This window comes from Microcaecilia unicolor, unplaced genomic scaffold (assembly GCF_901765095.1).
Source record: "Microcaecilia unicolor unplaced genomic scaffold, aMicUni1.1, whole genome shotgun sequence".
In the NCBI taxonomy this organism is placed as follows: Eukaryota; Metazoa; Chordata; class Amphibia; order Gymnophiona; family Siphonopidae; genus Microcaecilia; species Microcaecilia unicolor.
This window is the reverse complement of record NW_021963705.1, coordinates 4036-19418: the sequence shown is the minus strand read 5'-3', so window position 1 is coordinate 19418 and position 15383 is coordinate 4036. Positions and strand designations below refer to the sequence as shown.

General features: G+C 39.9%; 1 protein-coding gene across 1 annotated transcript in view; it reads right to left on the bottom strand.

Annotated features, from left to right (window-relative positions):
- Positions 1-12385, bottom strand: part of LOC115459583 (adenine DNA glycosylase-like) — a 37456-nt gene extending 25071 nt beyond the window's left edge. The window contains exons 1-4 of the mRNA XM_030189393.1: positions 12331-12385; positions 10419-10552; positions 6826-6865; positions 5939-6012 (exon numbers count right to left, since the gene is read on the bottom strand). Coding sequence (XP_030045253.1) covers positions 5939-6012; positions 6826-6865; positions 10419-10552; positions 12331-12376 — 294 coding nt within the window. The 5' untranslated portion in view covers positions 12377-12385. The remainder of the gene's footprint in view (positions 1-5938; positions 6013-6825; positions 6866-10418; positions 10553-12330) is intronic.
- Positions 12386-15383: the final 2998 nt, after the last annotated feature.

Below are 15383 nucleotides of genomic sequence, written 5' to 3'. Positions count from 1 at the left end.
GAATCTCTCTGCAGCTGACTAAACAAATATCTTGTGGTTTGGCAATACTCTGGATGGTGTCCCTATGACAAACCTTGTTAAGCAGCTTTTACTGCCTTCTCTGGGACATGTTACGTCTATCCCTGAAGAGCCACCTCATAAGTACATAAGTATTGCCATACTGGGAAAGACCAAAGGTCCATCGAGCTCAGCATCCTGTTTCCAACAGTGGCCAATCCAGGTCACAAATACCCGGCAAGATCCCAAAAATGTACAAAACATTTTATACTGCTTATCCCAGAAATAGTGGATTTTCCCCAAGTCCATTTAATAACGGTCTATGGACTTTTCCTTTAGGAAGCCGTCCAAACCTTTTTTAAACTCTGCTAACCTAACCGCCTTTACCACATTCTCTGGCAACAAATTCCAGAGTTTAATTACACGTTGAGTGAAGAAAATTTTTCTCCGATTCGTTTTAAATTTACTACATTATAGCTTCATCGCATGCCCCCTTGTCCTAGTATTGTTGGAAAGCGTAAACAGACGCTTCACATCTACCCGTTCAACTCCACTCATTATTTTATAGACCTCTATCGTATCTCCCCTCAGCCGCCTTTTCTCCAAGCTGAAGAGCCCCAACCGCTTTACCCTTTCCTCATAGGAAAGTCGTCCCATCCCATTTATCATTTTCGTCGCCCTTCTCTGCACCTTTTCTAATTCCACTATATCTTTTTTGAGATGCGGCGACCAGAATTGAACACAATATTCTGTACTTAATACCTGGTTGTGTTTTCCTGTCCTTGTCTGTTCTGGAAAAAGTCACCCCTTCCTCTACCTCTGCCACGTATTAAGTACAGTATATAACCTCTCAAATAGAGAATTGACTGATACTGAGAAGAAGGTTCTTAGCAAAGGCTTGTCATTTATACCTACACCAAGATACGACGCATTCAAGACTAGAGTGGAATTTTTTTAATTCATACGAAAATTAAAAATAATTGAATTTTTTTCTAAAAAACCATCAGAATGTAGTGACCATTCAATCGTTAAAACCAATAGTAAATGGCTTCCACCTGGTAATACTCATCATTTGATTGAAACCTATGAAACTGTAGTACTTAAAGAAATAACAGCATTAGAAAAACAAGATAAAAAAAAAAGAATGTACTATAACCTGACTAAAGAAGAAAATGCTGCGATTAAGGATCTACAAAAAGATCATAGCATTGTTATCAAACCGGCAGATAAAGGTGGAGCCATAGTCATTATGAATAGGGAAGATTATATTTGTGAAGTTAATAGACAACTTAATGACACTACCTTCTATAAACTTTTAGCAAGAAATCCTACAGAAAACATTCAGAAAGAAATTTCCACATTAGTCAAAATAGGCAGAGAAGCAAAATATCTAACAGAAAAGGAAGCCAATTTTCTAATAGCGAAAGAACCTGTGATACCGACAATATACATTTTACCCAAGATACATAAATCTCTGTCCAAACCCCCAGACAGACCTATTGTGTCGGCTTCTGGCTCACTTTTAGAACCATTGTCCATTTTCACTGATAAATTCTTACGTCCTCTGGTCTATAAGATTCCATCATACATACGAGACTCAGCAGATATGATCAATACACTTGAAACAATTCTACCAAGTGAAGACATGCTCTTAGTGACTCTCGATGTAGAGAGTCTCTATACCAACATTCCACAGGAAGAATCCATTGAAATTATCAAAGAACAATTACTTGAACAGAATACATTATCCAGGTTTCCAGTGCAATACATTATTGAATTGGCTACGATAGCACTCACCAAAAACTTTTTTTCATTCAAGGGTAAGTTCTACCATCAGATTAAGGGAACAGCTATGGGTGCAACTTTCACACCCTCTATTGCAAATCTATATGTAGCAGGTTTTGAGAAGAAATTTTTACCAGGAAATAAATATATGGCAAATGTATTTTTGTGGAAAAGATGCATAGATGATATCCTTATGATCTGGAAGGGAACAGAAAGTGATTTAAAAGATTTGCACAATTGGATAAATACCCTAGATACTAATCTCAAATTCCAAATGAACTACAATAACAAAACCATTCCCTTCCTGGACATTAATATATGTATCAAACAGAATAAATTTGTTACAGATGTTTATCGAAAACCCACCGATGTTAACAAATATTTACACTATGAAAGTTGTCACAGTAAAAGTCTGAAAACTAATCTACCCTACAGTCAATTTCTGAGACTAAGACGATTGTGCTCAGACTTGGAAACTCATGCATACAGATCCAAAGACATGTCCAGAAGATTTATAGAAAAGGGCTATCCACGAAAATGTATAAGAGAAGGCTTTCAGAAAGCCTCAAAATTCACAAGGGAAGCATTACTTAGGCCAAGCCGTAAAACAAATGAGGAAAAGATTGTATGCACATTACCTTTCACTAACATGTCTTATTCCATTGTCAGTATAATTAGGAAACATTGGCACTTACTGGAAAATTTAAAAATATTTGACCAAAAAAAAAAACTTATTGTTGCATACAAACGAGAGAAGAATCTGAGAGATCTTCTCGTTCCATCCACATTACCGAATATAGTTGCACCACTAAGTAATCTTCCTAAAGGCCATTTTCGATGTGGTAAATGTTCTGTTTGTAATGTGAATATTAAGACTAAAAATTTGTTTATACAATCAGCAAACAAGGAAATTAATTTGCAACATTTTTCTAACTGTCAAACAAGGAAAGTGATATATATCGCTATATGTCCCTGCAAACTAGCCTACATAGGCAAAACTAAGAGGAAACTCAATACTAGAATTATAGAACAAATCATTAGAAAAACCACTAGTAGAGCACTCACTGGTCTTAGGTCATAAGTTTGATGAGTATAAATTCTGTGTGATTTTTGTATATAAGAACAAGTGGAGAGGGGGCTCAGTAGACACATATTTGTTACGGAAAGAGCAAGAATTTATTTATAATTTAAACACCCTCCATCCACATGGCTTAAATGCTGATACAGACTTGTCCGTTTTTTTATGAGTCCTATTTTTAATAGCCTTTTCTATGATCATACGCCGTTCTACAGGTGTGCCAATTAAAAATGAGAGGGGCATCTAAGACACTCACCATACATTCAGTCTGCCCCTTCCCCCCCCCTTTTTTGCCATCATTTCTTATCATTATTTTTCATCTATCCACTAATCCTTTTTTTGATCTTTTACTGACACCATTGTTGGTCACCAGATCTATTGATGCCATTTTTCGGCACCTAGATTCACGTTTATTTATTCATTTTTTTATTGTTTCCTTATACATTTTCGATATTTTTAGTTCCACTATTCACCGTACTATCCTGTCATTCACTTTATCACAAATCGGGTGTGACAATCGGTCCGTCGATAATGATATAAATTCACTTTGTGCCACTTTGATTTTTTATTAACTACTGAGTACTAACTACTAAATATCTACTGGATTTCACAGACTTTAATGCTCTAATAGTGACAGGTCTTTGCTTATTTATTTATCTATTCAGACGTTGTTAGTATTAGTGATGCTTTTGACCCTCTGCGTTCCGATTCGTTGGTCACTTGACCTTTTAGTTTTCTTTTAGAACATAGAAAAGAAACACTTATAGAAAGGAAATATTCTGTTTCGGTCATCCCTTTTATAAAACGAGCTTCCTGTAAAAGTTTGATATACAATTATCGTGACGTCACCAGCTGCAAAACTAATCTATTTACTACATTTCTTTAACATTCATTATTTTGCACGGCCCACCTCTTCATTAACTGTCACCAAATGTACTCTTTTAAGCGGCTTTTTTAATACATTTTTAATATAAAATATTGCGGGACCGCCACATCTTTAAGCCTGACCTTTGACCTTCTATTTCCTGTTTAAAACTTCCTTTGTTTGCCTTCGGCGTTTTTTTCAGCGACCTCAGAGATACGTGACGGTAGCACTGGCTCTACGTAAGTAGCACTAATTTTTTAAAACTTCTGCAACGGTTAGCATCAAAATGGTTTTAAAAATATGAAAGATGTCACGATCGATTCCTTTATGAGAAGAATGACGCTATCGATCTTATGCAAGTAACATTTCTATTTCAGCAATTTCTCTATAGCAAACATTAAATGATTTTAAAAGTATGAAAGATGTCACTATCCATTCCCTTATGAGAAGAACATAGAATGACGCTATTGACAACGCATACATATTATCATTTTGCCTTCTTTGTTGTGAGTCTAGAACAATTTTTAAATTCAATTTTTTGATCCAACTTCTTTATTGCATTAGCAGATAACACTGATGTTTATCAAAAAAAATTCTTTTAAATACAAAATTCCTTTTTATCTTGTAGCTATTGACAGGACATTCTCAATACGCCTCATATTTGGCAGCAAAGGACTCTTGTATAGGTGGGTGTCTTAACCTCTGTTTGCCTGTTATTACATGTGCAGATAAATCACTATAATTATAGGATATAGCTGTTCTTTTTATTATTTGATTTTAATTTTTGTTCTTTTATTAATATTCAATATAATTTGAAATGATGTTATCTATCCATCTATATATGTATTTTCCAAACAACAGGTTTTTTATATAGAGCATGTTTTGGTATGTATCATTCTAGATTTATGTATGTACATTTATATAGACGATATATTTGTTGTATGTGCATATACATGTATGTGTGTATATATATATATATATATATATATATATATATATATATATATATATATATATATATTATATATGTTATTTTATATATATGTTTTTTGATATTATAACAGACAATTTATATATGTTTTTTTATAGCCCCTGAAGCAGCCCAGTTGGGCGAAACACGGCGTGTGTCAGGCTGTTTGTATTTATATAAGAATTGTTATATTGTTTGAAATAAATTACATTTTTCTTTTTACACGATCTGCTCTTTTTTTGCTTTCCACCTTGGTCTTTAAGTCCCTAAATAGTTTGGGTTCTGTTCACTATGACTTGTTGAATTGTTCTATTTTTCTCAGACAACCAGAAGATAGAAATCCTTTTCTGTACCCAACTGTTAGACACATAACTTCAAAACGTAACCATGAACGTTCCTACTCACATCAGGTTACCTATGGTTAATTTTGCAAAAATCTGAAAACATTTTTATTTCAGGAATATCTAGTAGTAAATGTTATCTATGATGTGGTTATTTTATACTGATCTGTGCAAATGCATTTATGATTACTTTACTGTATGTTTGAGCAATGTTATTGTTCACCGCTTCAGACCCATTTGAGGAATTTAGCAGTACGTTGTGCAAGATTAGAGTACCAGCTCCATCTCTGGCCGTCTTCAAATCTAAGCTAAAAGCCCACCTTTTTGATGCTGCTTTTAACTCCTAACCCTTATTCACTTGTTCAGAACCCTTATTTTATCATCCTCACTTTAATATTTCCTTATCTGTTGTTTGTCTGTCCTAATTAGATTGTAAGCTCTGTCGAGCAGGGACTGTCTCTTCATGTTCAAGTGTACAGCACTGCGTATGTCTAGTAGCGCTACAGAAATGATAAGTAGTAGTAGTAGTAGTCTTTGGGATTTTGGAATGTTGATACTCTTTGGGATTCCGCACAGAATCTTGCTACTGTGGGATTCCGGAATCTTGCTACTCTTTGTCCTTATCTCTTGTTTGTCCTGTTTGTCTGTCCTAATTAGATTGTAAGCTCTGTCGAGCAGGGACTGTCTCTTCATGTTCAAGTGTACAGAGCTGCGTACGTCTAGTAGCGCTATAGAAATAAGTAGTAGTAGTAGTAGAGAGCTTCCCCAGGAACAGGACACACTAAATCCTGCATCTACATCAAAACCTCATGAGTCAAGAGAGGCAGCAGCAGTGAGGCTGGGAGGAGGCATCGAGCCGTGATCACACCTCTCACTGAAAGCAGACATCGCGCATCACTTACCTTCATCCACCTGTTGTAATAATCGATAACTGTGGCAACCTGCGTCTGCTGCAGCATCACTTCCGATACCCAAACTGTGGCCAGAGAAAACATGAAAGATCCCTGAATGCTAGACAAGGCTTTGCAGTCATGCTATGGGAGCCCCAAGACTTTCCACCCCAGAGTACAAAGACTCCTTTTCAACTTGCCCCTGCCCTTCACCCCCATGGTATGGAAGCCATGTGAAACCCTCCCACTCTGAGAGCATACGCTGAGTTTTCTACCCCAATGCCATTAAGAGCACACGGAGGTAGTTTATTGAGGTGAACTGTCTCTCATTTAACACTGTCAGAGGGATAGATCTTCTCGTTCTGAAAAGCATGTTCCTTCAAAATAAGGCAAAATGCATTCCTGGCTTCTTACAGAAGACTCCAGATATTGTTGTATCACAGAGCCCTGGCTCTCTGAAGCTGATTTAGTTATTCTGATTCAAATTTCTGGATCTCATAGAAAAATGCAAGCAGATAAAGACCATGTGGCCTATCCAGTTTGCCCAAACATGCCATCTACTCTCCCTATCACTCCCTTAGAGATCTATGTACTTGTCCCTAGCTTTCTTGAATTCAAATACTGTTTTTATCTCTAACACCTCCACCAGGAGGCCGTTCCACAAATTCACCACTCTTTCCTCTTTCTGTGAAGAAATATTTCCTCAAGTTACTTCTGAGTCTATCCCGAGTCTATCCCCTTTCACCTTCATCCTATGCCCCTCGTTCCAGAGCTTCCTTTCAACTGAAAGAGACTCACCTCCTGTGCATTTATGCCGCAGAGGTATTTCAACATCCATCATATCTCCCCTCTCCCACCTTTCTTCCAAAGTGTACATATTGAGATCTTGGTCCCCTTACCTGCATATGCTCTTCTGTTCACATTGGATTCTGCTGAGGCCTTAAAGGAAAGCAGAAAAGACACACTGAATACTATTGAGGAGCCAGAACCCCACAGACCCATGGAGGCACAGGGCTCAGGAATCAAAACCCACACAAAAATGTGGTCTTACCTGCTAATTTTGTTTTCCTTCAGTCTTACCAGACCAAAAAGGACAGGTTTTGCCCTCTACCAGCAGATGAGGCAGAAAGCAAAGGTTACGCTCCCGCCCGTAACCTCCGTTCACAGGACAAATCCCTCCTCTCTGTACCCTTCTCCACCACCGCCAACTCCAGGCTCCGCTCATTCTGCCTCGCCTCAACCTATGCTTGGAACAACCTTCCTGAGCCCTTACACCAAGCCCCCTCCCTGCCCATCTTCAAGTCTTTGCTTAAAACCCACCTCTTCAATGCTGCGTTTGGCACCTAACTCCTACCGTTCAGTAAATCCAGACGGCCCCAATTTGACTGCCCCTATCGGACTGACCGTTCACTTGTCTTTTAGACTGTAAGCTCTTTGAGCAGGGACTGTCCCTCTATGTTAAATTGTACAGCGCTGCGTAACCCTAGTAGCGCTTTAGAAATGTTAAGTAGTAATAGTAGTAGTAGAGTTCCTGCCCAATGCAGGACACCATGCAGCTACAAATACAAATATGTGGTCATCCCTCCCCACCAACCCCCCCACACACACACACACACACACAACAGCGGGCAGAGGGTTTCTAGATACTCCACAAGTCCAATCAGGGGAACACTGGGAAATGTCTCCAAGATAAAGAGAAAAACAAATTGCTTTCAAAGGACAGAAAATAATTCTGAGCTACCAGAAATAAACTAATCCTCGTCAGCATAGATTATTGACTGGTCTTGAAGTTCTCAAGAAAATTAGCAGGTAAGACCACATTTTCCTTCTTTATCCACCAGACCAGTCCAGAACAGATGGGATATAACAGAACACCAAATATACCAAGCCATCTCTCTGTCTCCTGCACGTGCAAAAGCGCGCTGACATCACTGTGAGTGTATGAGTGTCCAGCAGGGCCTCAATCCCTTTCTCTACTGCAACTGCACACCTGTCTTCCACTTCCTTCCCGCGGCCCTTCCTCCACGTATACACACATTCAAAGTGTTTCCAGGTTCGTGACAAGCTGTCCTGCCATGGCGCCGACAAGTGCAGCTTCTCTGCAAGACTCGTTCACCTCCTCCTGTCTGCCTCTGCTGCCCTGGACCTGGAGTACGGCTGTGACCCAGGGCCACGAGCATTTTTGGGTCCCTGATTGGCTCTGCTCTGCCTCTTCAGCGACTCTCTCTCCCTGCCGGCGTCACCAGCAGTGGGCGTTGGCAATAGAGCTCCAATGCCCAAGAGCCCTGCACATCTCACAACATCTGGATCCTGGTGCCACCAGCCAGCCCTCAGGAGGCTTTTCTTCTCCAGAATCCAGGAATCAGCCTACCAAAAGCTCCAGCTCAACAACAGAGCTGCCCAAGATCTCTCAGCCCGGGTGAGCACTTTTCTCTGGTTATTTATACCCAACACAGCGCGGACAACCCCACAAGTATCGACACCCCAGATTACATCCTCCCTATCTCAGACGGCCTGAAAATCCTCGGCATCATAATGGACCGCAACTTAACACTAGAGAGCCAAGTGAAATCCACAACAAAGAAAATGTTCCACTCAATGTGGAAACTCAAACGTGTGAAACAATTCTTACAGAGGGAAACATTTCGCAACCTGATACAATCAATGGTACTAAGCCACGTAGACTACTGCAATGGAATTTATGCGGGATGTAAAGAACAAACCTTTAAAAAACTTTAGACTGCTCAAAACACGGCAGCCAGGCTCATATTTGGAAAAACGCAATTTGAAAGCACAAAACCCCTCCGCGAAAAATTACACTGCCTCCCAATCAAAGAACGCATTGCCTTCAAAATCTGCACCCTGGTTCATAAAATTATCTACAGCGAAGCCCCTGGATACATGACAGACCTAATCGACTTACCAACCAGAAACACAACCGAATCAACACGACCCAAGCTGTAAAGGACGTCAATACAAATCTACCTAAGCATCCAGTTTTTCCTACATAAGCACACAACTGTGGAACGCATTACCAAAAGCCTTGAAAACGACGTACGACCACCTGAACTTCCGGAAATCACTAAAAACCAACCTGTTTAAAAAGGCATACCCTACTGATCCAACTTAAATGCCTAATCTCGGCAACACAACCAAACTAAAGCACGTAATGGACATAACAGAACTCTTCCGTTGTACGATTCCTAATGTGGCTGTACCATATGAACTGTATCTTAGCACAACATCACATTGTATTTGTTCACACCGGAGTCTGCAATGGCCTCTCCTGGTACTATGTAAGCCACATTGAGCCTACAAATAGGTGGGAAAATGTGGGATACAAATGTAACAAAAAAATAAACAAATATTTATAGTATAAAGAACATAGTGGGTGTACAGGACACTTCAAAGCGGACTGCGCAGATAATCCCAAGCCTGCATTAAAAAGCGTTCCAGTTCTGAAGCTGGTGGCTTATGTGGCCGGCTACAGTCCTATAAAGGGGGGGCCACGCAGTTGCTGCAGCACAGAAAGTTACTGATCATTTATCAAGTAAGGAAGCAGCTATGTTGCCACAACACTACAGCACCCCAGTAACTGTGAATCAGACCCAGGTAGCTGGACTTGTGGACTCTAGCATGATTTTATTACGACCAAAGCTAGTGCCGGAAGATGCTATTTTTCCAGGGTGCACTGAGGAGGTAGTGTTAGCCAGTGGATCCAGAGAGACTGTAGCCATTGCTCAAGTATTCCTGGATTGGGGTTTCAAGCCTGGATACAGAGAAGTAGGAACATTAATTGATTTGATTTGCTTACTTTATTTTTTGTCTATTAGATTGTAAGCTCTTTGAGCAGGGACTGTCTTTCTTCTATGTTTGTGCAGCGCTGCGTATGCTTTGTAGCGCTATAGAAATGCTAAATAGTAGTAGTAGTAGTAGTAGAATAATGAAAAATATGCTGGTACCAATGCTGTGTGGGACCGACATGGGTCCAATGAACATTACCCTTGATAGTGGATGCCTAAGGGGAAAATACAAGAATAAAAAGGGAAAGAAAAGGACCTGGACCCTCCACATATTGCCCAGGGGCCAAGTAGAGGAAAACACCTCACCTACTGAGCCTCAACTAGGCCCAGGAGTCACTGACAAACTCCAGAAGAGGTTATACAGTAGGGACAGCATACTGAGGAATTCACAAGTCTTTGTTGTATGCCTCCATCTGCTGGTAGAGACACATAACCCATCTGTTCTGAACTGGTCTGGTGGATGATGAGGAAGCAGAGATACTGTGATTTCCTTATAACTTATAGAATGGAAGCTGCTGATTCTCACAGCTTACACGTGTGGTAGGCTGTGTGTAGGACGGTGCTCCCTAGTCACAACCTCTGCAATACCCCATTTCATCAGCACCCATGGGACATGCTCCTCTTTCCTGCCTCTGGGCTGGTGCATATTCGGAGGAACAAACAAGAGCTTTTAACAAGCTGCTGTGTACCTGCTTTCTCCAGGGAAGATTCCGCTTGTGCACCTCATACCAAGACAGCAAATTCCTTCTGAATGAAGCAATTTCCAGTGCATCAGTGAACAAATGGAAGGATGAGGGATGATCAGATCCTGGGTAGGACATGTCTGTTACAGGAAAACAAGGGATAAGACAACTGAGGGTTTGACCCGACAAGTGCCCCATCTCCTATACTCATACAGTAGACTCCCTTCACCCACCAGCCTGTAACAGAAGCCACTTAAATGAAGCAAGAACTCAGCAGTGCTCATACAGTGACACCTAGTGGTTGGCTAAAGCACAGCTGTGGATGTATCTCTGGACAGAAAAGCATTGTGTTCTCATGGCTGTAAGTGGCCTCTGCTGTCTTGCCTTGTATGTGTCAGATGTCACTCAGTGATGGGGCTCTGTGACTGTGTGTGTGAGACTCTACACAAAACATGCGAGTGAAGTAAATGCTAAAGCTCCTGCCTACTCTGCTTCTGAGGTTATCTCTGGGATTAACAGTGTGTTACAAAAACTCAACTAACAAAAGCACAAGACTTTGGTCTGGACCTAATTCTCATTTCTAAGCCAAACTTTGCAGTGTAGGATTACCCTCCCCATGTCTCCAAGAGCACTCTCTGTAATGGACAGTAATTGCACATTCCTTACCCCTCCCCACACACACATGCATTGCTGCTGCTCTCTCTATAATGGACAGTTATTGCATGTTCCTACCCCCTGTCACATAACGCCTTATCGTTACCCCTAGCACCCACCTGGGGTTAACCCTGTGGTCACCTGGAGGTCTGGTCCAGCACTGCCTAGGGCCACCTGCACCCCTATACCCCCCATCCACCTGCTATGTCCCACTTGACTCTGGACAAGTTCTCCCACCCGCAAGTTGTTTCCCTACTGGTTTCTAGGGGCACTGGGGCCACAATCCTAGGGGGTCCCACAGTTCCCAGAAAACATCCACAGACCGAGAACAGAAACTGAGAAGATTCTTAAGTCAGTCCAGGACAACAGAACTAATAAAAAAACGTAGAACAGTGAAAGGAAAAAGTTTAAATAGCAAATAGGAACAGATAAAACAACAAGGATTTGGTGTTAAATCTACACGAACACATTTTACTACCTAAGTAGTACATGAGGAAGTCAGGAAAAAGAAACTGCTCACAGGAACTGAACAGGGCCTCAGCAGAGGTCTCCTCTCTAGCACATTCTGGGCTAGGTCTTTGGCTTCAGGGCCAATCAGGGCACAGAGCATTAGCACTAAGGATGTTTCACCAATGTCACTGCAGATTACTTTTGGGGAATGTAGCTAAAAAGAAAACAGACCTTTGTTACACCTATAATATAGAGGTCAAACACCACCTGCTGGCCAACCAAGGGAAATACCCTGAAGGGAAAAAGTGTCATAGGGCAGCAATACTAATTACAAAGCATGGGAGCCCCCTGTTCTGACCCCCCCCCCCCCCAAAAAAAAAAAACACACACTGATGCTGATGCTCCTGCTCTCTGTAATGGGCAGTTATTGCACCTTCCTGCCCCCCACCCCTCCTTTACTACTGCTGCTTTCTCTGTAATGGACAGTTTATTGCAAATTCCTACCCCTCATACACATTCACTGCTGCTGCTCCTATTCTTCCTATAATTGATAGTTATTGCATGTTCCTGCCCCCCCACACACACACATGCACTGCTGCTCTCTCTGTAATGGCCAGTAATTGCACATTCCTTCCCCCCACATGCACTGCTGCTGCTCCTATTCTTCCTATAATTGATAGTTATTGCATGTTCCTGCTTCCCTCCTCCTCCACATACACACATGCACTGCTGCTTTCTCTATAATGGGCAGTTCCTGTCCCTCCCCTCACACACATGCACTGTTTCAGCTCTTCCTGTAACTTCTTACACAAACCTTGTACTGTTTGCGCGGTACCAACAAAATCACCGTCACATTCCATCTTACAAAATTCCCGGGAAAAAAAAACCATATCCCATACAGTAATTGGTCAATGCCAATCTCTACCAGCCAATCCAGCAAGGGGATATAGGTGTCCAATCAGAATCCTAAAACAACACGCGCAGGAGCGGAAGTACCCGGCAATCTGGAGCTAACCTCTTTGGGACCAAGGAGGGTGTAGACAACAGGAGACAGGGTGTTCCTATGTACTGCATTATACGGGCTGAAGCCAGTAGGCGGAGCTTGCCGGCGGTAGGCGGGGCTTTAGTTCACCCAAAACAATAGCCAAAGATAATTAGAAATAAGGGACTGCAAGTTATATATTGAAAACAGAACCTGCAGTTTACACTCCAATATTATGGAGAACTCTTGTTTAAAGAAAGACAAGTTTTGAAAGGCAACCACACTTTGTCAAAATATAAGGAATTTCTAACTTTGATGGCAAAGATAATTCATATTTGTGTAAATAGAATGCCACCAAAAGTGAGAATTAAGAAAGGAATTATCCTTCCAATTTGCTAAAACCATTTTGAAACCTATAGCAATTAACGTATCACACAGTTTGGAGGAGTGTATTTGTCTAAAACATTTTCAATAACAGGCAAACCAAATTAAAAGCACTTCAGACAAATTAAAAATAGCAGAAATCACATGCCAAATATTATTCCAAAATTTGAGGGTTTTAGAACAATCAAAAAGAATATGGTTGAAGGTTCCTATAGCTGATTTACAAGACCAACACAGACATAACATAGGTAGATATAACACAGATTTAAAAAATATTGTAATACATACATGGATTATTCTGTTTTTAACATGTTTCAGGGACAACTGGTTTTATAAGTCAAAATACAAATAAATATTTTGTTTCATGCAGATCTCTTTTGTTTAAACATAACTAAATGGGCTATAAGCACCTAATGCAGTCCATTGGTTTTCTTGAATTTTGTTCTTGAGATGACTTATACTGTGCCAGAACTGAAAACTCTTATCTCTTCTATCTGGTCAATAATAAAAGGAGCTTATTATTAACACTATCCATCCTAAAAGGTTGTTTTGTGGCTGTACATGAGGAATTGTGATATTGAATAAATAAGTGTACGTATGTGTCCCTAGTCATGCATCCTAGTCATATATCCTTTCAAGATAGCCAGTTAATCAATTAACTTATTGTGGAACATAACCACAGAGGCATGGTATGGTTGCATTTTCAATATGGTAATATTAGGGCCCAGCTAAGGAACAGGTTATTTTAAGTTAGTCTTCACTGGACCAAACGTGCTTTCATTGTGCCATCATCATCCAACTGGATAGGCAGTGCCTTAAAAGGTGGAGGATAAAGGATTTTTTTTTTTACATTTTGTCTCACATTATCCCAAGCAAACTTGGTTTCAAAGTGGCTTACATTTGAAAATACAGAGAGACAGAATAATAGAATTCAGTTATATAATGAAAGCAAGTACATAGATATGTCTGAAACATTTAACAAATATGAGATTTATTTTATTTATTTGTTGCATTTGTATCACACATTTTCCTACCTATTTGCAGGCTCGATGTGACTTACAATTTTCCGTCATGGCTTATGTCATTTCAGAATACATATACAATTGATAATATATATAGAACATGAATGCTAAATGAACAGTCAGGTAAAAAAGGGAGAATATACAATTGGTATCACATATTGAACATGGATTGTATATTAAAATTAAACAATACGATATAGGGAGATCATAATCCGATTGTTAAGTAAATGATGGTGAATTACAGTTCCAATTATAAGTCATTATGGTATGTCTTATTAAAGAGATGTGTTTTCAGTGCCTTACGGAAGTTAATTAGGTTACGAATTATTTTCAAGTCCAATGGTAGAGCATTCCACATTTGTGAACTAAAGTATTTTATTTTATTTATTTATAGCATTTGTATCCCACATTTTCCTACCGATTTGCAGGCTCAATGTGGCTTACATTTGCCATAATGGCGATTGCCATTTCTGGGTATGAAAAGCTGGATGCATGTATTAATCTATATTTTAGACCTTATATATACCATATATACCCAGCTGGGCATTTAAAAGGCTGTCGTTTAATGATGCTGCATGTTCAGAAATCATAGCCATAAGTATAGACAGTTATTCAAATATTATCACATGCATTACACCAGAACAGGCATCCATACACACACTGCAAAAATAAGCAACAACTTCTACAGAGTACATTCAAAAATTTCATTTTTATTTTCATCTTCCAAAATTCCAGACAGCAGATATACAGCTCAGAAGGACCCAAAGCAGTCCAAAACAAACAAAAAACAAAAACAAACAAACAATTGTTCACGCACCCTTAGGATTCACCCTTGGGGTTAAAAAGCAAAACTATGTGCATGTAAGAACTGGATAAATGAATTAAAACAAAGTTTACAGCAAATGCTCTTAATATGTAAAACATGGTAATGTAACAGTGATGGAATATTCACATAGCAAACACCCTGAGCCAACAGATTTATTTTCCATTTAACATAATTAACTTTGAACTTGGCTGCTAATAATGTGCTGAATTGGACAGTGTTTGCACATTTAGACTGTCTCTGTACAGAACTTCTGCATGAAGGAAACCCCTACCTAATTATTCAAAATATATTTATTTTTATTACATTTGTACCCCATGCTTTCCCACTCATGGCAGGCTCAATGTGGCTTACATGGGGCAATGGGAGGTTAAGTGACTTGCCCAGAGTCACAAGGAGCTGCCTGTGCCTGAAGTGGGAATTGAACTCAGTTCGTCAGGACCAAAGTCCACCACCCTAACCACTAGGCCACTCCTCCACTCTGAAGAATAGTAGTAATAATAAAAAAAATGAGTGCATTTTTATAATATACCACTGCCAGCCACAAAATAAAAAGGAGCAAGTTCACACATGCCAGCTTTTTCTTTTGATGTAGGCACAGGAAAAAAAAGATGTTAAATGCTCCCAGTTTCAACCTAATTAATTGTACTTATAAA